We start from the raw sequence: 25699 nt of genomic DNA on the forward strand, positions 1-25699 counted from the left end.
TATTATTCTTTAATTTTCACAAATTTATAAAAGTAATCAAAAAGTACTCAAAAGTAATTAGTTACATTACTTTAATAAAGTAATTGAAAAAGTTACACTACTATTACATTTTAAACAAGGTAACTTGTAATCTGTAACCTATTACATTTCCAAAGTAACCTTCCCAACACTGCAAACAAACTATCAAAAGTTAATAAACAGAAAAATAAGACAATTACAAAATAACTAGGTAAAAGCTTCTCTAAAAAATAAGTTTCAAGGGAAGTTTTTAAAACGCTAGCGATTCTGCTCATAATTTTGGTAGAATTTCAAAGTTTTGGAGTAAATTAAGAAAAACTTGCATGCATACACTCTGGCAGTTAAAGCAGCTTCCTTTTTGGTAACTTCATGAGTTAACTGATGACATAATTACAACAGTGAATACACTGTGGACATCTCTTTAAATAATAATAATTGGATGCATTAACATATTAATTTGACAGCACTATTTCAGAGTTATATTTCCAACAATCAATAAGAAATCAAACAGAAAAGCTCGCACTCTGGTTAAAGTTCAAATACAATCAGTTTCGCAGATAAATACAAAAGTAGCACTTTGGTTAAAATAAATAATCATATAAAAAATGCTGATGTCTCTTATATATATCATTTGTATTTATTTTTTTATTTATTTTTTTGCTTTAATTAAAGATATATATATATATATACACAGCAAAATCTCCAGTGTTAATTTAACACTCTGAGTGTGGAGTCTGTGGACTCATATAAACTCTGAAGCAGTGTTAAAAGTAACACTGAAGCAGAGTTGAAGTTAATGAGATAATTAAGAAGTTAATTGAGTTATGATTGAGCATTATTGAAGACACCTGATGTTAACAAGCAGAATCACCAACCGAGAAAATCACAATTTGTGTGTCACCATTAGTTAACACTGGAGATTTTGCTGTGTATATATGTGTGTGTGTGTGTGTGTGTGTGTGTGTGTGTGTGTGTGTGTGTGTGTGTGTGTGTGTGTGTGTGTGTGCGTGCGCGCGCGTATGTGTATATATATGATGATGATTCTACTCCACCATCATCGAATCCATCCTCTGCACTTCAGTAACTGTCTGGTTCAGCTCAGCTTCTAAATCTGACCTCAGAAGACTACAGAGGGTAGTCCGGACTGCTGAGCGAATCATCGGTTCAACCCTCTCTTCTCTTCAAGAACTGTACTTATCAAGAGTGAGCAAAAGGGCTGGCAAAATCACTCTGGACCCCTCACATCCAGCACACTCCCTCTTTGAACTGTTGCCATCTGGTCAACGCTACAGAGAACTGAGCACCAGAACGACCAGACACAGGAACAGTTTCTTCCCTCAGGCAATCCATCTAATGAACACTTAATAATAACTGTGGAACACACTACTCTATTTATATACACATACACTTATTTATCTAACACACAGATTTGAATTAATCTAACACAGAGACTTGACACAATTTTGCACATAATATACCTGTACATACATAACTGCTTTTTGTAATATACCTGCCATACAATTGTCAATTTGTATATTGTCATTCCTTACCTATACTTAAAATACTTATTATTTTTTGTATTTTATAAACAAATTACTTGTATGTGTAAACATACCTAGCAATAAAGCTCATTCTCATTCTGATTATTAAGCAGAATTTAATGTAGGATGCCGTTGAGGGTTTTTTTTTTAAGTGGGTGGAGACTTCTAATGGCCCCCTAACATTTTTTTTTCCAACTGCTTTCCATACACAGTATTAAACCATTTTATTATACAAATGTGAAAAAGTCTTAAATATGCATTAGAATTATGTGTTTCTATTACACTTTCTTGTCATGATTCAGTGTTTCTGTAGGTAAAAGTGTTTGAGTGTTGCATAAAAGCAGGAAGAAGCTCCTCACCTACAAACTTTGTGCTCTGTTCTATTTTGCACAAGATGCTTGTCCACCCAGCAGATCAAACCACATTTCTAAAGAAAACCGACCACAGCTGCTCTCGGTTTGACTCAGAAGCAGCACTCATGTTAGACCTGTATTGTTAGAAGCAGGCACTTTTTGAACTTTGCATTTCCGTGCACAACAATTGACTAAACTGAGCAAATACAGCCATTTGTAAAACCTAGAGTTAGCTAGATTCATATTCTTCTTATGACTGGAGTAATATCCTTGTACTTTTATATATTTACCACAGCCAGACTGCCATTATGAAGATTAGGTAGGTAGGTAGGTAGATAGATAGATAGATAGATAGATAGATAGATAGATAGATAGATAGATAGATAGATAGATAGATAGATAGATAGATAGATAGATAGATAGATAGATAGATAGATAGATAGATAGATAGATAGATAGATAGATAGATAGATAGATAGATAGATAGATAGATAGATATTTAGGACACATTCAGAGAACATTATGTTGAACTGAGCGTCTGTTGGGGGAGGATTCCAGAGTGTTTTCAGCAGACAGCAGCGGACATTAGATCAGACTTTACACTGAACAATTAAACAACATGCTTCACACACTTGTTTTGTTCTGCTTGTTCTGTTTGTGCTGGATGAGTCTGATGGGTAAGTTTTAAAAGCATTTTAACAGTTTAATTTCAAATTTATTTTAGCTTTCTGCCATATATACAAGTATAATCAATATCATTGATACAGTTCTCTTTTCATTGTAATTTTAATTTGAAATTTCCAAGCCTTCTATTGTGACTGTACATTTCTCTTCCTCCAAAAAGCCAAAACCAACCAGTGAAACACTTTCAAAGTCCAGGCGTCTTTTGTTACTGTAAATATCTACATATACGAAAAATAAAAAATGCTTATTCCTACCACCTAATTTCTCAAAAATATTTTTATAAATTCCCTTGGAAAATGTCATGGAACTTATTTGCACAAAAAATTTAAGAACCTAAGTGAGATTCAATTAATCTGTTTCATCTACTGATCTCAGTATCTCGTTTATTAAAAAAAGTATATATACATATATTAGAATGTTTTCAAATTATTGTTATTGTTTTTATTGTTATTTTTAGATTAATTATATAACTTCACACATTGATTTTACTCTAGACAAGTTAGTAAATACATAAAGAAAAATATATTGATTCATGCTTATGTCTCATGTTTCAATTTGCTGCTGTTATGGATGTTATTCAGTTTATATTTAAACAATTCATTCTAGAACTGATTTCAGGGTGTAGAAACCATCCAGGACTTTAATTCACTCTTGTTCATTTCTTCAGGTGTGTTTGGGGCTGAAACAAATGGAATACAATCAGTGTATTTGATTGAGGGAGATTGTGTCACTCTAAACACTGATGTGACTGAAATACATGAAGACAATGACGTACTGTGGAATTTTGGAGCCAACAACTCTATGATAGCTCAAATAAATAAAAAGAAGCAAATCTTCTCCACATATGATGATGGTCCTAATGAGACACTCAAAGAAAGACTGAAACTGGACAAACGGACTGCATCTCTGACCATCACAAACATCACAACTGAACATGCTGGACTTTATAAACTACAGATTAGTGGAGCAAAACTGCTATCGAAAACATTCAGTGTTTCGGTCTATGGTGAGTAGAGATCATCGATCCAAACATTCACAGATTCCTGTTTTATAAACGATTTACATATTAAATCATTTTATATATTAAGATAAAAAACACATTCACTCAAAACATTGGAAAAAAATAAGATTGATTAGATTGCATTTTATTTATAGGCGCTTTACAAATCTCCCCATTGCATCAGTCAACAGCAACAGCAGACCAGACATACAATTAAAAAAAAAAAAAAAAAAAAAACTAAATCTACTAAAATTAATCAACACATACAATTATAGATAAGCCTGCTTAAATGAGTATTAAGTCGTGCTTTAAAAGTATGAAGACTGTCACTGTTACGGATGTCCTGCATTCAACAAGTGAGGGGCAGCATAACAAAAACCCTGGATCCCATACTTCTCAGACGAAGACGTGGTTGAACTAAAAAGATGGAAGAGGATCCAAGAGTATGTACAGGAATGTACATTTTAAGAAGATCATATAGATATAATGGAGCTAAATTATTAATGGCCTTATACATTTATTAATGGCCAGCTGCAGTTTATGTAAGGCTTTAGAAGGAAGACGATATAGAATAGAGTTGCAGTAATCATTACGTGATGAACTAACGCATGTTCAAGAATAGCAGTGCTATTGGTTGACAAAAATAGATGAATATGATTTATTCTTTGCAAATGAAAGTTGGCCAAATGAATAATATTATTATTCCTAGATTTTTGAAAGCTAAATTGCTATCAAGGTTGAGACCAATTATTTACCTGAGAGGATGGAAAAACTGTTGACTTGTCAAGAGTTACAGAAAAACGACCAGATTAGACTTTGTACCTACAAGAAGAATTTCCATTTTATCACTATTAAGTTGAAGGAAATTAGATGAAGACCAATTTTGTATTTCAGCTAAACAGCTTAACGGAGAAGAAGGAGGAAATACCGTATTAGGAAGACATATAGAGCTTGGCGTCATCAGCATAGCACTGGAAATAAATTCCATACTTCCTAAATATTTGACCAATTGGCAGTAAATACTGATATATTTAAACCAATATAGCAAGACTCACTAGTTCAATCTTATGTGCCCTCTAGAAGCTTATGTTCAGCAAGTGAATGGCACCTTGTGGTGCCATACCAAAGAGGTTCACTCTCACTGACCTTTTCCTGGACTGTGTCCAGCTGGTGGAATGACCTCCCAATCTCAATTCGTACAGATGAGTCTTTACTCATTTTCAAGAAACATCTAAAGACTCACCTTTTTCACCAGCACTTGACAAACTAATACTAGCACTTACCTTTTCTTTTCTATTCTATACTTGAGGGGGAAAAAAAACCTAGCTACGTGTACTGTGCTAGACTAACTGAGACTTGTCATGGTACTTGTATACGGTTGTTGTTCTCTCGTTGGTGTGATTGCTTCTATTGTTCTCATTTGTAAGTCGCTTTGAATAAAAAGCATCTGCTAAATGATTAAGTGTAAATAGATTATGAATAGAAAGATGCCCCAAGACTGAGCCTTGGGGAACACCATCAGTAACATCCGATAGCTCAGATCTGAAGTTTTTAATTTGTTTGAACTGAGTGTGACCAGAAAGATATGATTTATTCAGATTTATTTTTATTCTCTATTTTAAGCTCGTCTACATGCTCCTGTCATAAGCAGTAACTCTTCACAATGTTCATCATCACAGCAGAATTGTTCATTGTTGTGTTCAGTGGTGAATGTGAGTCATGTGACTCTCTCCTGGTACAAAGGAAACAGTTTATTGTCCAGCATCAGTGTGTCTGATCTCAGCATCAGTCTCTCTCTACCTCTGGAGGTGGAATATCAGGAGAAAAACAGCTACAGCTGTGTGATCAACAATCCCATCAGAAACCAGACCACACATCTGGACATCAGCAAACTCTGTCAACCATGTTCAGGTACAGCAGCACTTTGATGATACAATCTCTGTATTTTGTTGTAAATCAGACTGGCACATTCACATCTAAATTTATTCCTACAGCACTGGACTCACATTCTCCTTTACAAGAAGACGCTCCTCTAATAGTGTTGATTTCTGCTCCTGCTGGATCTCTGTTGATTGTGGCTGTAATTGGCATATTTTGCATCTACAGGAAATGTAGAAGAACCGATCAAGAAGGCAAGTGTTTTCTACTGATTTGAAACAAGTATTATAAAAACACTATAAGCATTTTAATCAAAGGATAGCTCTAGAAATATTCTATGTTTTAAAGATTTAGCTCTTTGCTGGTGTTCAAATGAACATTTCTATGAATTTAACTTCAATAAAAATAAAAAAAGTCATGAGTGTTCTAATTATTGCATACTCTGCTAAGATTTTGTTGTTGTTTGTTTGTGTGAACTGTTCTAATGCCAAATTAATAAATTCCATTAATAATTTCCTAATTTAATAATAAAATATCGATATACAGAAATATCTATTTGTGTTTTAATCTACTGTCATTGTTCTTTTAACAGATCAGACTTGTGATAAAGAAATAATTTATGTTGAGACAATGTTCTACAGAAGAAAAACACGCAAATTGGTAAGAAACTTTAAGCTCTGCACTTAATCTGTAATTTTTGTAGCAGTGAATCAGATATTGATGTGTTTTTTTGCGTCTGTATAGTGATCTGTCAAACACTTCCACTGTCCCACTTTATATTAGGTGTCTTTAAATACTACAGTATGTACTTAATAATAAAATAATGAATTGTTACCTATTGAGGTAAATATTTTGTTCATGTTGAATTGCAAAACACCTTTTCTGCTATTAAGGAGAGATACGAGTGAGGTTAGGAAAAGGTTTGGTGGTCTGGTTTAAGGAGTAGAGGTAGGGTCAACAGTATAATTATTGATGTAACCATTCTACTAGTTTAAGCAAATTAAATGCACACTGTGTTTGTATTGAGCAGTCAACAGTGTTTATTTTCACAGGAAAAAAAACATCTGTTATGACTGTATGTTGTTACAGCAAAATCATGCATCAAATCTGATATTTTTTTTATTTAATTTTTTTGTATCCAGTTTGGTATTACTTACTAATATAGGGTATTAAACCAGATTTGTAGTTTAATAAGTTGTCTGTCCAGAGTTTTTCAGCTTACATCATATTTATATTTTGCATAGCTACAGACCTGTGCAGTTTATGAGACACTCTCAGAATAAAAATTTTATCTTTTTTTGGTTGCAATAGCTTGTCACTGGGGCAGAAATGTCAAAATGATACCTTATTTACCCCAAAAGAGTTCATAGTGGTACCATAAGAGACTTTACATTTTAGCACTACTGTATGTTTCATGTTTTTATAGAAACTCGAAGAGGAGGAACATGTGGAGTATATACCTGTCATCATGAGATGATGATCAAACTTCAGTCGTTTTCTTCAGTCCTAAATACATTCATGTGACGACTTGCATTAAGAAACTCTTGAGAGACCCTCATTCAGAATCTATGGTTGAGCTCTTGAACTGGTAAAAATCACAACAAAAAACAACAACAAATGTATTAATGTTATTCATTAAATGGACAAAAATTAATGAAAGTTCTATGGGTTTGGAATGACATGAGGGTGAGTAAATGGCAAAATTTTCATTCGTAGGTCTAAAAATGAATTGAGGACATGTTCCATCAAAACAAGTCGAAGTGAACCGCTTCTTTCTGTGAAATGTGGTTTGGTAGACAAACATCTGCATGAGAATGTGTCTGCTGCTGCATGTTTGTGTTTGATGTCTGTTCATGAGTTTGTTTCTAAGGTGTCAAAAGTGTGTCTGTGTTTATAGCATGTGGTTGAAGGGCGTTTTTCCATTTCTGCCCATGATTTTAACAGTTATTTTTAACAATCATGAACTTGTGTCAGTGAAATATAAAACTGATGTTCAAGGGCATATGCATCTTACTATCAATATAAGATCTTATGAACTCGTGCTGTGACTTTGTAGACAAGCTCTGCTTGTTTTGAGAGTTATTTCCAGCTCAAGCAAGAGAAACATTAGTTATTTTTTAACAATAACTATTCTTGATCTCACAGATGTTTTAAAGATCATATCCTGTTTTTGTCTGACAGGTTATTTGTCATGACATTTTGCCAAGTATGGTGACCCATAATCGGAATTGCTGCTCTGCATTTAACCCACACACACCAGTGAGTAGGAAACACACACACACACACACACACACACACACACACACACCGTGAACACACACCCGGAGCAGTGGGCGGCCATTTTTCTCCAGTGACCAGGGAGCGTTTGGGGGTTCAGTGCCTTGCTCAAGGGCACTTCATCTATGAGTTTTGTGGGTGGAAGAGAGTGCTGTTCATGCACTTCCCACACCTACAACTCCTGCCGGCATTGAGACTCGAACCTGCAACCTTCGGGTTTACAAATCTGACTCTCTAACCAGGCCACAGCTGCCCCCAATGTCAATGTCTAGGATTTATTTTTAAGAATAAATGTAATGTATAGTTTGCTACTGTGAGAGATAGACTGTTCAATGAATGAGATTGATATTTTGCTTTATTATTATTGCTTTATATTATTGCCTGCTCCATGCAACCAAATGCTTTCTGAATTCAGCATTCATTAAATCATTAATCCACTAGTATTGACTATTAATATCCAATTGCCTTTTTTTATTTACATTTTTTTTTTTCAATTTTATATTTTCAGTCAAATATCAGTGCTTATATTAGGGTTAATATTAATGTTCACTACTGGTTGTTTCCCACTGAATTTCTTTGTTAAGACAGTATCAAACATTTGTTATAAATTGCCTAATATTTCATCTATACATAAAGTGTGTGTGTTTAACATGCACTGCGCATGATATACCACAGGAATGTACTCTAGTTAGGGCTGCACAATTAATCGAATATCTAATCACAATTACAATTATAGATGTCACAATTATGTAATGGCTCAAAACGGCAATTAATCGTACCAAGTCCACTTACTGTATGTTATTCTGCGTGCTTAAGATGCGTTTTTTTTATACGTGTTATCTTAAGGGTTTTTCCCATTATTTTAATTTTAGTTTTAGTATGCTATTATAATACCATTCATATTTTAACTTTTTTATAATTTAAATAAAAAAACAATCTGACGTATAGTTGACATTTATGATTTTTGTCATAAATGGGCAGCCCTAACTCTAGTGTCAAAATCACACAGTGATTGCTCTTAATTCAAATGCTTCTGAATACTTTTAACTTTTCCTGAAAAAAAGATCCCACTTGTTATTAGTCAGATGTTTTAATGTCATTTTTAATGTTTACTATAGAATACAAAGACTAAAATGAGATGACCGCACCAAACTTTTTATTAGCATTTTAAATGCTGGCCTTGATTGTTTGATTGTTTCTGTACACTAATGATGAAATAGTTAAACATATGAATGGCCGAACTGCATTAATAAACTAATTTAAAAACATTGTTTCCATCAAGCATTTTTAAAGGTGTTGTATGTAGGATTGACACATAGCTGTAACAGGTAGAACTAGATTTGTAGTCCAAATTCAAAATATTGGTGAGGGTTTTTTTTCACCCGGCCCCTCCTCCTCAGACTTGATTTACACGCAGTTTGCCAGACTGACAACACCAACAGGTACAAGCACAGTTGATGATGATTCAAATGAAATTCCACCAATTGCCAACCCAGGATGCTGAAATACAATTGGGTAAACTGGCAGTGGGCGGGTTTCACAAACCAAAACAGAGACCGACATTCCGGAACAGAGAATAACTGACTGAAGCATTGTTTTTCAGATAAACAAGTGTGTTAACTTAATATGTTAGTAGATATTTAAAGGATTAGTTCACCCAAAAATGAAAATTATGTAATTAATGACTCCCCCTCATGTCATGCCAAATGACATAATTTTAATTTTTTTGGGTGAACTAACCATTTAAGAAACATGCTATGGTATTTTTATGCTTTAGTAGAGTCAAAAACTTACAGTACCTTTTAATAACTCCATAACAAACCATACCAACTACTACATACAGTATGATCTTTAGTTAAACACCTTTTCTTAAACAGTTTTATCCGATTATTTTCATCTGATATGCGGCAACCTTGAAAACTTTAACAGGAGTCTATGTGTTATCTTGTGATCATCAGTTAGGGCTCAACTCTGAGTCCATCAAAAAGTGTGAACAAGTTCATCTTTTAGGAAGGCTCTCTTGCTATTTTTTTGGGCTTATTGCACTTTTGACATTTTGCAATCTTTGAATTGAACATGCATCTTATATATTTGAATAAAAACAGGTGATAGAACTCATCATCAAATTATAGACCCATAAGTATACTTCCAATAGTTTCTAAAATTACAGAAAAGGTTGTTTATGATCAGCTATTCTCTCATCTAAATGAAGGTGAATTTATCTTGCACCCGATGCAGTTTGGCTTCCGAAAGCATCACTCGACAGAAATAGCAAATTGTTTTTTTGTGGAACGAATCAAAAGTCTACTTGATAAAGGCGGTGTCGTTGGAGCTGTGTTTTTAGATTTTAAGAAGGCATTTGATACCGTTAATCATAACGTTTTATTATCGAAACTTTCTAAATTTAATTTATCCGTTAATACCATGACCTGGACGGAATCCTATTTGAATAACAGAAAACAATGTACAAGAGTGGGTGATAAGTGAAAGTGTGAAAGTGAAAGTGACATGACATTCAGCCAAGTATGGTGACCCATACTCAGAATTTGTGCTCTGCATTTAACCCATCCGAAATGCACACACACAGAGCAGTGAACACACACACACACCGTGAGCACACACCCAGAGCAGTGGGCAGCCATTTATGCTGCGGCGCCCGGGGAGCAGTTGGGGGTTCGATGCCTTGCTCAAGGGCACCTAAGTCGTGGTATTGAGGGAGGAGAGAGAACTGTACATGCACTCCCCCCACCCACAATTCCTGCCAGCCCGGGACTCGAACTCACAACCTTTCGATTGGGAGTCCGACTCTCTAACCATTAGGCCACGACTTCCCTGAGTGTTCCTCATTTGCAAACTGTATTTCAGGGGTCCCTCAAGGGTCTATTTTAGGACCTCTTTTATTTTGTATATATATAAATGACCTCCCTCAAACATGTTAACATCCGGATGTATGCTGATGACACTGTGATTTTTACCCATGCAAGATCTAAAGAACACGCTGCAGCCAAATTGACAGCTTCGATGAGTAAGGTGTCGGATTGGCTGGCAAATTCACGTTTGACCCTTAATCTAAGTAAAACAGTTTGCATGTATTTTACAGCGAGGATTAATAACTCAGTTAATCCTGATATTTTAATTAACGGTGAAGTCATTACATCTGTGACACATGTTAAATATTTAGGCATCATAATTGACACAAATTTGACCTTCAAAAAACAAGTTAGTGAGGTCATCAAGACGGTTAAGTTTAATCTAAACAATTTTAAGAGTATTAGACATAATTTGTCACTGTCTGCTGCAAACCTTTTTGTACACACAATGATTTTTCCCCATTTGTCTTACTGTATAACAACCTGGTCAAAGGCAGGAGCGACTACGCTCAAGCCTATTTATTCACTTTATAAACAAGTTTTAAAAGTATTAGACAAAAAACCTAAGGATTATCATCATTGTAATATTCTGAAAAAATATAATCTTTTCAAATTTTGATAATTTCTTATTTTATTCGGATGTATGTCTAATATTTAAAGTTATTCATGATCTTGCACCCCCTCCTCTTAGAGGATGCATAGTTTTATCTGGCAGTGGCAGTGGCAGTGCCAGTAGAACTAGAGCATCAACTAGGGGTGATTTGGTACCGCATTTTAGAAAGACAACCTTTGGTCAATCCGTCTTCTCTGTTAAAGTAGTGGAGAAGTGGAATTCAATACCCACAAACATTAGAAACTTAGAAAATTAGGACGTTTTGCAGTATTTAAAGCCAGCCTCAAAATTTGGCTAAAATCAGCACAAGAGTGTCACCACTAATGATTGCATTGTATTTTCTGTATTTGGTGTATATATCAAACCGTTTTTATCAATTTTGAATTGATGGATAATGTGTATTTTTGTAAATTTATGTAGTGTATTTGTTGTTTAGTGGTTGTTTTGAGCTTTTTTTTTTTTGTCTACCTGCCCAGGGACAACAGATGCAAATTAGCTGTTAGCTAACTCTGGTGCAATTGTCTAAATTGTGCGCTGTCCCTGCCAAATAAACAAAATAAATAAAATAAAAAAAAATAAAATAAATCTCTTTACACACTCTTGACTCTTTCGCACACTTTATCTCTCACAGCATTCGCATTGCAAACGGGATGATCACTGGCCTGGGATAACTTGTTAGTAGAAGCGTTGTTTCTTCTTCCTTACTGATGCACAGTATCCACCTACTGCCGGAGTTTCTCCATTGGCCTTGGCCACGTCTGTACCATGACATCCAGCCCCCTTTAACCGGAGCTAAATGAGTCAGCTAGATGTGTGTGTGTGTGTGTGTGTGTGTTTATATGTGTGTGTGTGTGTATATATGTGTGTGTATATATGTAGTGAGTGAAGTGAAGTGACATTCAGCCAAGTATGGTGACCCATACTCAGAATTTGTGCTCTGCATTTAACCCATCCGAAGTGCACACACACAGAGCAGTGAACACACACACACACACTGTGAACACACACCCGGAGCAGTGGGCAGCCATTTATGCTGCGGCGCCCGGGGAGCAGTTGGGGGTTCGATGCCTTGCTCAAGGGCACCTAAGTCGTGGTATTGAAGGTGGAGAGAGAACTGTACATGCACTCCCCCCACCCACAATTCCTGCCGGCCCGGAACTCGAACTCACAACCTTTCGATTGGGAGTCCGACTCTCTAACCATTAGGCCACGACTTCCCCTATATATGTATATATGTATATATATATATATATATCTATATATATATAGATATATATAGATATATATAGATATGTACATATATGTGTATATATATATATATATATAGTGAGATAAGAAACAAGATAAGAAACAAGGTTTCCTCCACATGTCTAAGGCACGAAGGCAGCCCAGCATAGCTGCCACCAGACCCAGCAGTCTCTGAAAATGCTTGGCAGTGAGTGAGCAGCCTTCTTTCACCCTCTTGATTGTCGTGAGGATCGACTCAAACTGAGCAGGGGACACACGTGCCTGCATCGTGGTTGAATCCCACACTACGCCCAAATAAGTCATCCTCTGTAATAGAGAAAGCACACCTTTTTTGGCATTTAGTCTTAAACCCCAGCTCTTTCATCCATACACTCTAATGAAGTGAAGTGACATGACATTCAGCCAAGTATGGTGACCCATACTCAAAATTCATGCTCTGCATTTACCCCATCCAAAGTGCACACACACAAACCATGAACACACACCCAGAGCAGTGTTCATCATTTATGCTGCGGCACCCGGGGAGCAGTTGGGGGTTCAGTGCCTTGCTCAAGGGAACCTCAGTCGGGGCCGAGATTCGAACCCACAACCCTAGGGTTTTGAGTCAAACTCTCTAACCACTAGGCCACAACTTTGGGTTGTGAGATGATATCAACCAATTTGTTGATGTGGTTGAGTATGTGGATGCCCTGTGATTACAGAAGAGCCAGAGCAGCATACAAACACTTTGTGAAGGTGTGGGGTGAGAGTGCAAGGCCAAAAGGAAGAACTCTGTGTTGATAAGCTATTGTACCCCAAAGCAAACCTCAGGAACTTCCTATGATGAAGAAGGATGGAGACATATGTACCTTTTAGAGGTGTTTATTGTGAAACTCTCCTTTTACAGGAAAAGTCAGAACTGCATCCCAAGCTTGTGTATGAATCACTGTCTTTTTAATAATTACTAACTTCACAGCAGAATTAGGCATAAAGGAAGTTTAATTTCCATCTGTCTGTGTCACACCCTCACTTCATTCTCAATCACCAGAGCCCAGCTGTTCCAAATTTATCCAACTGGATTTCAGCTGTCAGATTGGATCAAATCTGGAAAATTGGTTGTTCGGAAAGAAGAAGAAAAAATATTCTGATTTTGGTGTTACAGCATTGGCAGGACTCCTGGACTCCTAAGGTTTGGGAAACAATACAAATTTTAACAAAGTGACTGTCAAAAACATGCAAATGTTAACATGTTCCTTTTTTTAACCAACATGATTTCACCCATGTAAACAGTGGCACCAAAACGTATATGGACACCTTATCCAAAAGAAAAAAAAGAAAAAAAAAAACATAAGTTAGCATTATATACTAAAAATATGCCATATTTCTTGGTGAACACCTGTTTTTACTACTCTGTGTCTATTTCTCTGGAAATGCAAAGGATTGCAGGGTTTCTATTTGTCTTTGTAAGCTTAAGTTTCATTTAATGCTTTTAATTGTACTGTCACCGACCCAACCATTAAACAAACAATAACTTCAGGTTTAACCAGTTAATGATGGAATGGGGGTCGGACTTTTTTTTTCATTCTATGGCTATAAAATCACATGTGCTTCCTTTAGCTGTTGCCTACATTTTGATTCTTAATGCAAAGGTAAGACTATGAATTGTTTTGGAGTTCTGTTGCCTTATGAAAGTGTATTTAACATAGCATGTATTCTATATTGAATAAATAGTGCAAAGAATATCACTAATTTTGTTTGAAATGTAACCAAACATGTAATTTTACATACTACTGCATGACTGTAAAACAATCAGAGCACACATTAGTGTTTTGCCACAAGAGAGAAAAAAACATTTCATTTATCTATATTTTTTATTTTAATTGTAATGTTTTTTACAGATGCTGGTAGATACTGTTTTGGTTACACTTTATTTTAATACAATTATTTTATTTTAATAGTCCACTTAAGACATTCTACTAACTATAAATAACTTTGTAACTACTTGTCATCTAATTCTCATTCATTTCCAACTATGTGTCTACTAACTCTCAGAGTAGACTGTTAGGGTAGGTTAAGGGTTAGAAGAATAAGTTGACATATACTTGCAAAGTTTCTCATTGTCAGTATGTTGTATGTTGTGGACCCATCAAAATAAAGTGTTAGAAGATATTAAGCAGACAGTCTACTAATACTCTAATCACTGCAAAGTTACATACTGTTAGTAGAATGTCTAAAGTAGGCTATATCAAAATAAAATGTTACCATTGTTTTCATTAGGTTTGCCTTAGATTGTAAGGCAGAACATGAAGTAACAATGGCAATGATCAAATGAAACTGTAATCAACCCCGAGCGGGAACCATTGCTTCCTAACGTTTATTTTCTAAACAACGTATTAATTGTGATTACCAAGACATGAATGAAACCACCATATGAATTTTTGAGGGTTAATTAATTATAATCAACAACTATCTGATAGTAGTCTTTTAAGATGTACAATCATAAAAAACCTGTAATTCCTCCTTGCCACAGCATTTTATTTAATAAACAAAATAAACCTTGTGCATGTGAAAACTGCACTAAAAGAAACAAAGTTGTGTAAAAGCAAAGTAAAACTTGTGACAAATCCATTCAATCATGAAATTTGTCCATGGTGTTACTGGGTGTTATTGCTGTTTCCAATAATTCAGTGTTTTTTTTATTTATTTATTTATTTTTTTACATATGTTAAAACAAAAATATTCAGAAATGTAAAGCTTTAATTTTAATTTAATTAATCTACCACACATTTAATTTGGCAAATGTATATATGTGCAGTTGTTAAATTTCACTTATCAAAATCATTGAGGTGTACAAAGTTGGACATTGTTTCCTTGTTTCCTTAACAATGAAGTCATTGATACCAAAGCACACCCTAGCAACCGTTAATGGTATGGAAAGCCAAACTGACTTTTAATTAGATTTAGTATCAAAAATATTGTTTTATATCAAATTCTTTTTGATATAAAAAGAACAACTAATTTCCTTTTCTGATATCGTTAGCCTCATAGCATAGTTGCCTAAGTCATTTTTTGGCCAAATTGAGATATCTGCCTAACTTTACTGTCCTACCACTGCTGCATCATCCTGCCTTTCTGCCTATGTCCTTAGCCAATCACAACACTTATTAGAATCCAAAAACACTATCCGCCTAAGTCATCTCTTTGACTTAGGCAGTTTTGATACAAACAAAATGGCAGAAAACATGGGAAGACAGACTACTGACTGAAGAGCATAGAACAGATATCTTCAACAATTTCTGTTCCATGCCTTTCTGGGAGACACGCAAGCTGTATATCCAGACTCTAGTCCAAAATGTGCCCATAAAACAGAAGAAAGGTGGTGTTGCATCAAGGAGAACAACGTCCCTATTATACCACCTGCAACTGGCAGATAGACGTAAACTACCTGTGTGTAAGAATCTTTTCTGTTCAACACTTGGCATCGCCCCCAGAACCATCGGATCATGGTTAAAATCCAAAACTGATCCGTGTAAACCCAAGATCAACAAGACTGGCCCATGTGTGCCCATATCAGATGTTGACCAGACCTTCCTGAAAGAATGGCTCTCTGGACTGCCTATAGTCCCATCCCATTACTGCCGTCAGGTTCCCTCCTATCAGGAAAAGAAGTTCCTGGAGCCGGGAACAGTTCTAAGTGATCTTCACAAGGAATGTCAGAAAGCTGCTGGTGAAAATAGAGCGCATGCTGTGAGTGAGATATTTTCGAAATGTGTTCTGTGAGCAGAATTACTCCGTGTTCATACCAAAAAAAGACCAGTGTGATGTATGTGTCAGCGCCAAGGTAGGAAATACAGATCAGGATACCCTTACTACTCACTTGAAATTAAAGGCTCAGGCTCAAGCTGAAAAAGCTAAGGATAAAAAGGAATCCAGTGACAAACTTTCAGTGTGGACAATGGACCTTCAATGCGTTCTTCTGTGCCCCAAGACGAAAGCAAGTACAATGTATAACAAAACTATATTACAGATGCACAACTTTACTTGCTTAACCATGAACAACAAAGATGGATATTGTTACGCTTGGGAAGAGCATGAAGGCTCCCTCAGCAGTGAGGTTTTTGCCCATCTGCAGCCCAAACACTTCAAATCAATCCTAGAGGCCAACGGAAACATTGAGAAAGTCATTGTCTGGAGTGATGGCTGTGGATATCAAAATCGGTGTGGTGCCATCAGTAACACCTACCTTCATCTGGCCATGAAGCATGGTGTCACCATAGAGCAAAAGTTTCTGGTTGCTGGCCACACACAAATGGAGTGTGACTCCATGCATAGCCTCATTGAGCGGCGCATCGTCAAAGATATTCACACTCCACGTGATTACATTGTCATCTTTAAGACTGCATGAATACATCCATCCCCATACAAGGTGACCCAGCTATACCACAATGACTTCATGAAGTTATCTGGGGCCTACGTCACCAATATTCGACCAGGTAAAAAAGTTGGTACATCCGGAATCCAGTACAAGTTGGATTTTGAGTCTGAATGGGAGGACCTGCCTCAGCGAATCAACATCCCCAAAGAACCATTCCACTGGGTCCCACTCTTTCCTGCCCAACTGCCAATTACTCTCAGGAAATTCAATGACTTGCAGGCAATAAAACCAGTACTACCAAGAGTAGCCCACCAGTACTATGACAACCTCCCTCATCAATAGACAGTGTAAAAATGAGTGTGCACAACACCTGAGTGGAACTTGGTGGGAAAGAAAACAGTGGTTAAGGTTAAACATTAAGAAACAACTTGGTTAGGGTTGACAAGTTACACATCTTGGTTATATTTAGGGGAATAAAAAAAAACTTTGGTTATGTTATGTTTGCACAGCACCTAAGTGGAACTTCGATTAAGGGTGGAAAAGGAAAACAGTGGTTAAGGTTAGACATTAATAAGAAACAACTTGGTTAGGGTTCACAAGTTACACATCTTGGTTATATTTAGGAGAGTAAAACAACTTTTGTTATGTTATGTTTGCATTTTTTATGTAAGAGAAAAAATGCCTAAGTCATGGCATATTCTGCAAGTCACTTTTATTGGTTAGGCAATTGATGATGGATCTTTTTCTTTTTGCCTACTTGTTCACACATCTGGTTGAATGTACTGTTATAATATCAATAAAAAATAACAATGTGATTTCTAAAAAATGTGTTTTTTCTTGTTTACCAAAAACATTGAAATATGACTTAGGCAATTATGCTATGAGGCTAACGATATGTGAAATTGGAATTTCAACTAGTAAATCAATTATTGATATCTCTTATTGCATTTGACTGGTGAATCATTGTGATATTTAAGTAGTGAAAATTAAAGATATCAAGAATTATGACTTTTGAAATGCATTTTTTTTTTTTTTTTTTTTTTTTTTGATAATCTGCATCATCTTCATGTTTAGGTTAACATTAGAGCACAAGAAAATGTTAATGACAAACTACACAAAAATAATGGTGGTAGTGGTCAGGCAGGGTTCAGCAAGCAATCAGAACTTTTTCAAAGCAGTGGATAAATTGGATAAACTTCCTCCCAAATTTTGATGAGATATTTGGTTTTCCGTGATAATTGTCTTAGCATATTAAGCCCCATTAAGCAGTTTTAAGTATTTAGGAATGTCCGATACATTTTCTATCTGATATATTTTAAGTCCTCTGAAATATAGTTTGTAATTAGCTAAAACTTTTCTCCTCCACTGTAACCACAGCAGTAACAAAACAAACTATAACAAATATACTACCAATACATTCATAAAAGTATGTGCTTAATTAATTGTGTGCTCCTCATTTGAGTCACACCCATGGTCTTCATGTTCAAAAGTGACCAGACACCTGAAATCTAACCTTTTTTTTCTTCAGTAAAATCAATCTAATATATTTTTATTCAAAAAAAATTTTTTCGTTTTTCCTTTGTATTTTGAGATAATTTTATGGCACTAATTAATATTCATGCAATAATTATGATAAAATTTTCCGACTGAAAATAGTACAATTCCCACCCCCACGCCCACCCCTAAATGTTTCCTAATTATTCTTCAATCACTGCAGATTAAAATAGAGATTAGGGCTTTAAAATCCAATTTTTGAATGCATAATAGCACATCTTGGTGAGAGCAAAAAATAAATAAATAAATAAATAAAAAAAGAGAGAGAGAGAGAGAGAGAGAGAGAGAGAGAAACCTGTCATTTCTTGGTTTAACCACTAGATTCCTGTATAGAGAGGCTTGTGAATTCCCTAGTTTTTTAATTATTTACTTAGGTTGTGGTGGTTTTTGCATTATTATTACTACATTATTACTACATTCAAACCTGAACACACAAAGTATCTTGTTGCACAAAACATTACAATTCTAAACAAATGTAACAAAAAAATAATAAATAAATAAAAAACAGGAATGCTTTATCAGAGCTTAATCTTTCTGGGTCTTATCTGATTTTAAACTCTTATTTCAGTCTTCTGGCTCAGTTTGCCTATATGTTGTTATAGCCAGAGCAATTAATTTGAGTGTGTATAACTCTATATGTGTGTGTGTCCATGAGTGTGTGTGAATGTATGTATCTGTTTTACACACCTGATGTTTTAGAGTGTCCCCTTCCTCGCTGTCCACATTTTATTTACTGCATTGCAGTTGAATTATTGATTTAATTTTACATACCGTATGTGCTGTGTTACAGTCTCACCAGTAGTGTGTGTGAAAGTGTGTGTGTGTCTGCGCATGTGCGAGTGGGTGTGTTGATTTTGCACTCTAGATGTTTGGGTTTCACCCCTTCATTGCAGTAAAAAAAATTCTGCATTGTGGTGGATTTGTAGATTGTACACACAAAAATGTTATTTTTCTCATTAATTTCCTATGGTCGGCCATTTTTGACCGAAGGTCATAAGAGTGACTGCTTCTCAGTTTTTTCTGTGTTTACATTCCAAGTGCCATAAAAGTCATCAAGATCAAATCAATCTGATGAAGCTGTGATTTAAAAAAGTAAAAAAAAATTTAAAATCCTCAGAACAGAACTGACTGAAGACTGCACGAAAATACCCTGCAATTGTACCTTTGGCATACTAAACTGCTATACTTAAACTCTGCTAAACTGGAACAACTAATTTTGTACTTATACTAATTTATGTATATTATACATATACTGAATGACTGTGTTAAAATGTATACTTTGGGTGCACTTTAAATATTTTGCATTTAGAGTCTGAAATTATATATGTTAAGAGTGATTCTTTTCTATTTTAAAAGTTATAAAACTATTTCTATTTGTTTCTTGTTTTCCATAGACAAAATTCGGAAAATTCTGTGTGTGTGGAAAATTTGTCAAGGTATCATCTGTTATCTGTCATTCAAATGGAGTATTATACAGTCCCAAACAAAAATGGTGCTCAGATTCCACTCCAGACTGAAGTAAGAGATAAACTCTCAAGTCTTGATGTTGTTTGGGGAAATATGTTTGAAGGTGAAGATATTGATCCTCAGCTCGTCTTGGAGAAAGAAGCAGAGTTCTACAGAGGAGCCCCACCACAATGGCTGAACTTCTACTGTGCTGAGAAAGACCATACACCTTTTGTTAAGAGGGACATATACACAAAAATAACAGAGCTTATACAAAAGAAAAGAGAAATAAACCATAGCTTTTCCAGCATAAATCTCTTTCATCAACCGGGCAGTGGAGGTACTACACTGGCAATGCAAGTTCTCTGGGACTTGAGGAAAAAGCTCAGATGTGCACAAGTAATCGATTCGACATCAGATTCGAAAGCAATTGCGCAACAAGTAATACATCTGTTTAATGCGGGGGATCCACAAAACCAGAACACAGTCCTACTATTTGTGGACAACAAAGAGGCCGAAGAAAATTATGGCATGCAATTTAACTCCCTGCAAGAAAATTTGATCCAAAATATAAAACAAAGCAACATCAGCGCAAACGCTCCTGTGGTCATCATTTTGAACTGCCTTCGAAAAAAGGCTAGACTAATGTTGTGTACAAGTCTTTCTAAAGAAGAGCAGGACAATTTTCATGCCAAGAATATGGAGGTTTCTCAGAGACACGAAAGACACAAGGAATTTCATGGCTTTAACATAATGCAGAGGAATTTCAGCCAAACTTACATTACAGAGGCCTGCGAATATCTCAAACCTTTAAAGACAAAAAAGAGACCTCGCAGCGCTCAAATACTGTCTTTTTTGGCTTTGATGAACTCATATGCCCCAGGCTCATACCTTACTGAGACTTGGTGCCTAGAGTTCTTGGATAAGAAGAATCACATTTCTGGCCGTCCCACTTTGGAAAAACAAATGGGGGCCTTTGCTGATCTTCTGGTCATATATTCAACATGTTCTGGAGGGGCCAAATCTCAGTACAGATGTATACGAATGGCACATCCAATGATCGCTGACAGGTGTCTATGGTTACTAACTGATGCTGGTGTAACCTTGAGTGATACAGCCATAAATCTCCTCTCACACTTGTGCCCTCAAACAGTCCAACCCTACTTGGTGAAAATAATTAAACAGCTGCTAAAAAAGCGTGAGACACATGTGCCAGAAGGTGAGAGAGAAGAAAAACTTCAAAAATTCTCCAACCTTATCCAAGACATTAAGGAGAAAGAAAACAAATCAATGTGTGTGGGACTGTTCAGACATGCGGCTATGACGTTTCCACATGATCCATTTATTCCACAAGCTCTTGCACGGTTTTACTACATTGAACTAAGAGATTATGAACAAGCTGCATCATGGGCGAAAACTGCTATTCGGAGGGAACCAAATAATTCTTTTATCAGAGACACACTTGGCCAAGTCTACAAAAACCAACTGAAGAACCCAAATCTTTCAAAATGTTCTAAAACCATTTTACAGATTGGAAAGCAAGCATTTAAAGCTTTTGAAGAAGAAGCAGAGACCGCAGAAAAAGAACTAGAACCAGGGACGCAGGAGAATGGTGTGACTAACATCTCTACTGTTTTTAATTACAGAGGGCTTTTTGGCTACATACAGGTAGCAAACACTATTTTCGACAAGCTAAATAAAGTTAACCCAAAATGGTCCAAAGTGCTCAGACAAGAAACAAAGTCTCACAGTTTAATCCACTCTGAAGAGAGTACAGATCACCAATCTCTCCTTACAAGTTTAAGGCAAAGAATTGAAGATAAATTGAGTTTTTTTGAGACCTTTCTAAAACACTCAAAGCTGAAGATTGATAAAAGGGAACCAGTGTACATTTGGAGAGACATTGAGGACTGCTATAAAAATTACATTAGAAAAGAAGATGAAGACTTAAGCAGATCCTTTGAAGGTCTTCTCTCCACTTTAAGCCATATCACCATATCATCAAGTGTTTCTGAACTGGAGAAAATCACAGAACAATTGAGAGAGATTCATATGAATTCTCAAACTGAGAGTGATGCTCAAAACTACATTCTTGCCAACCCCATCTTGAGTCAGAAGTCTGCAAACTCTGAAATACTCCAGGAGCTCCAGGACATATTACAGAAACTTTGGGAGAGACAGGACAGAAACAGAAGCCCAGAGTTTTACCTCTTGGTCCTTTTGCTGTTTTGGACTGATGGTGAAAAGAAAACAGGCAACACACCAGACCTGAAAGTTTGTGTCCAATACATGCGTCAGTCATATGAGAGAACCTATCAGAAATACCTTCGCTTTCGCTACCTTGTTCCTCTCTTCTTCCTTGGGAACGGTGGAGGTTTGCAGAGACTAGTTCACCAGACCAAAGACACCAATCTCCTCATTGAAGAGCAAGAGACTGCTGAAGGTCTTCAGCGTATTGAAGGAGAGATCAGAAATCATAAGGTGTTTGCTTTGAGAGGTAAAGACCAAATTGAAGTTTCACCTCACAATCCAGTCAGTGTGTACAATACAGACCTGGTCTCCTTCTACCTTGGCTTTACCATCAGAGGACCTGTTGCCTACAACATCAGATATGTTAAGAAATGTAAGTTGTTATATTCATAGAACCTTTTTAGTTTTAGTTCTTGAAGGTTGTGTTTACTTCTCTCTCTCCCTCACACACAGCATCAGTTTGTGTCTAAAGTAAAATATTTGATTCTCTTTTTCTTGCAGCTGCTCAGTTTGTGGACAAACACAAGAAGAATATCATTCAGCGTGCTGAGAAGGTGGATTTTATCATAGATGACCTTCGTCCACTGATTGGCACTGAGCAATACTCAACCATCATAGCAGCTTCAACAAACAATGAGAAAATGGAAAAACTATACTCCATTCTGTCAGCAGGATATGAAATAAAGGACAAATTTTTCCAGAGCCTTTTAAAGAATGAGCGAGACCTTATTAAAGCTTTGATTAACTCTGGGAAGAGTTCCAGTCAGTTGTACAGTGTGTTGTAATGTACAAATAGATACACTTCAACAAATGCTGCGCTGTGCTCAAGAAATATTTGAAATGTATTCTAAATACTTAACTTTTTTTGTCCTAACAGACTTTAATATCACAAACACCAGTATATTCTTTGTCTGGCATGGACTGAAAATACTTTGAAAGTTTAACACTCAAAGTTATAATCACAGGTTTCAGGTATAGTGCGTGGGTTAATGGAACTCTTTAATATTTTTATAATACTCTTTTTTATGATTTGTTAAGTACTTTGGTTTCTAATTATATTTAGCAGCAGTAAAACATTTTTTAACAATGTTTAGAAATTGTAAAAAATGATCAGTCAATACTTTTCACATAGTAATTTGTTGTAGTAAGGCTGCATTTATACCAATAAAAGCAATGATCCATGCCCTCGTGGTTTCTGTGGTTATATTTTGAAACAACAACAATAAGCCTTTTAGAATAAAAACATTACATGAGCAAACATATTGAAAATTTCTCAAGGTCATTACAGTGCAATGCAAAACAAAAATAAATGATAAGAATAAAGAAAATGTATATATACATTGCTGCTTGAAAGTTACTTTTGAATGTTCTATATTTCTCCATTAATATGAGCCAAAACATAATCAGATTATACAGATTACACCAGTCCTGAAAGCATGCAAAGAGAACCCAATCAAACAAATGAAACAAAAATATTTTAATTGTCATTTATTTGTTTATGAAAAATGTTACGTATCTTTGCAAAAGTATGTGAATCTCTAGGATTAGCAGTTAATTTGAAAGTGAAATTAAAGTTTATTTGCTCAGTTTATTAGATGACAGAATAGATGTCAGTGTGGCCTGTTTAATTTAGAGAACAGGTATCTATTAAAGTTGTATCAGTGTATCATGGCACAAACAAAGAGCTCTTAGAACCTCAGAAAAAGAGTTACTAGTAGCTCATCAGGCTGGAAAAGTTTACAAAACCATCTCTGATGAGTTTGGACTCCACAAATCCACAGTCAGACAGATAGAAGAAATTCACGACCATTGTTACCCTATCCGGCACTGATTCACCATCAAAGATAACTTCAAACAAAGACTTGTAATAGTCCACAAGGTCACAAATTACCCCAGGGTAACTTACCTGTTAATGTGCATCATCAGGAAAGTTGAAAGGAGAAAACCACTGCTCTTCAAAAAGAGCACTGCTGCCCAACTGCAGTTTGCTAAAGATCATGTGGACTATTGTAAAAATGTTTTGTGGATGGCCAAAATATATGTTTTTGGATTAAAATAGAAGTGTTATGTTACATTCCAGCATTAGAATCTATCCCATCTACGAAACAGGGTGGTGGTAGTGTGGTGATTTGGGCCTCTTTTGCCGCATCTGTGCCAGGACTGCATGAAATTATTGATGGAATAATGAATTCTGAATGATACCATCAATTTCTAAAGGAAAATGTGAGGACATCAGACTGAAAACCGAGTCTCAAGTCGTTTTTAAGTGTGAGAGAAGTGTGCATTTGTGGTGGTTACAAGGTCATATCAAGCTGTGGTCATCCATTGACAAATATCCCCTGCCAAAGCCTCAAGATTTGTTTGCTTCTTTGGCTGCCAGTAAATACTTTACCAAGCTAGACTTAACTGAGTCGTACCAGTAGGTAGAGTTAGACCCGCACTCTAAGCCATATCTGACAATTAACACTCAAAAAGGATTATATCACATGAATCAGTTGCCCTATGGTGTGTCTACTGCACCAGCAATCTTTCAACGTATCATGGATCAGACATTATGAGGCCTGTTGAATGTAGTCTGTCATTTGGACAAAATTCTGATCACTGGTAAAAACAAATATGAACATTGGAGAAATGTTGAAAGGGTGTCTCAAAGGTTACAAGAGGGATTAGAGTAAATAGGGCCAAATGTGTTTCCTGTCAACCTCATGTAAACTATATGGGACACAGAATTGCTAGCATGCGATGCATCTGCATATGGAGTAGGGGCAGTGATTTCTCATCAAATGTCTGATGGTTTGGAAAAACCCATAGTGTATGCTTCACACACTTTTAGCAAGTCAGAACTATTCCCAAATTGAAAAAGAAGCATTGGGCATTATTTTTGTAGTCCAAATGTTTAGAGACTATTTGTACGGCCAATATATTTTGGACTATCAGCCTTTCGTTAAGATTTTAAGACCACAAACTAGATTGTATTATTTTACAATAAGATGTGGGGAAAAAACCCCTATTCAGCCAGGAACCCTTCTGAACCCCACCACAAGGCGTCGCTCACTTCCTGACCTCAGGCTGCTAAAGAGGAAGTAGACTCAGCTTGAGTAAAGGTAGGAGGGCGTATGGAGCCTGTGACTGTTCTGTCAGTAAGCAAGCATGAACTTGATGTTAACCACAACTGGTAGCCGATAGAGAGATAAAGAGAGGTGTGACATGGGCTTCATTTGGGCTCATTGAAGAACAGTAATGCTGGTGCTTTCATTTTTCATGATTGTTTTGTTGATTCATTTGTAGAGGTTTTACTGCACATGATGGAAGTTTAGCCTAGACATTACAATGGCCTGGACAAGTTGTGCAGCATGCCCCAATAGGAAGGGCCTGATGTTCCTGATGTTGTGCAGTGCAAACCTGCAGGATTTTTGATGGTGATTGTTGTTGATGGGATTATTGTTGTTGATCCCATCTGGATAGTGAGAGTGTACTGAACAGTTGGAGTGACTGGGAAGACGAGAAGATCTGTCTTTGCCAGGTTGAGCTGCAGGTGATATTTCATCTAAGTCAAGATGTCCATCAGACAGTCTGGGGATGGAGGAGGACCTAAGAAGCACAATGAAAGCAG

The 25699-nt window shown here is 36.1% G+C and overlaps 2 protein-coding genes across 2 annotated transcripts; both read left to right on the plus strand.

The window, feature by feature from the left end:
* Positions 1 to 2469: 2469 nt before the first annotated feature.
* LOC132159345 (SLAM family member 9-like) lies at positions 2470 to 5751 on the plus strand. The gene is made up of 4 exons (XM_059568857.1): positions 2470 to 2589; positions 3264 to 3602; positions 5220 to 5507; positions 5591 to 5751. Exons 1-4 carry the CDS (start codon positions 2532 to 2534, stop codon positions 5749 to 5751), a joined length of 846 nt encoding a protein of 281 aa, XP_059424840.1. The 5' UTR covers positions 2470 to 2531.
* Positions 5752 to 19816: 14065 nt separating this feature from the next.
* LOC132160254 (sterile alpha motif domain-containing protein 9-like) lies at positions 19817 to 23192 on the plus strand. The gene is made up of 2 exons (XM_059569992.1): positions 19817 to 22459; positions 22588 to 23192. The coding sequence occupies exons 1-2, from the start codon at positions 19852 to 19854 to the stop codon at positions 22869 to 22871; spliced, it is 2892 nt and encodes a 963-aa protein (XP_059425975.1). The 5' UTR covers positions 19817 to 19851; the 3' UTR covers positions 22872 to 23192.
* Positions 23193 to 25699: the final 2507 nt, after the last annotated feature.

This window comes from Carassius carassius, chromosome 16, assembly GCF_963082965.1.
Source record: "Carassius carassius chromosome 16, fCarCar2.1, whole genome shotgun sequence".
Classification (NCBI taxonomy): Eukaryota; Metazoa; Chordata; class Actinopteri; order Cypriniformes; family Cyprinidae; genus Carassius; species Carassius carassius.

What these genes read in the sequence shown, in the direction of transcription:
- LOC132159345 (XM_059568857.1), top strand. Translation starts at nt 2,532, where the DNA reads ATGCTTCACACACTTGTTTTGTTCTGCTTGTTCTGTTTGTGCTGGATG. An exon ending in ATTCAGTGTTTCGGTCTATG is followed by an intron (nt 3,603 to 5,219) that starts GTGAGTAGAGAT and finishes CTCTATTTTAAG; the next exon opens with CTCGTCTACATGCTCCTGTC. An exon ending in ACTCTGTCAACCATGTTCAG is followed by an intron (nt 5,508 to 5,590) that starts GTACAGCAGCAC and finishes TTATTCCTACAG; the next exon opens with CACTGGACTCACATTCTCCT.
- LOC132160254 (XM_059569992.1), top strand. Translation starts at nt 19,852, where the DNA reads ATGGAGTATTATACAGTCCCAAACAAAAATGGTGCTCAGATTCCACTC. An exon ending in CATCAGATATGTTAAGAAAT is followed by an intron (nt 22,460 to 22,587) that starts GTAAGTTGTTAT and finishes TTTTTCTTGCAG; the next exon opens with CTGCTCAGTTTGTGGACAAA.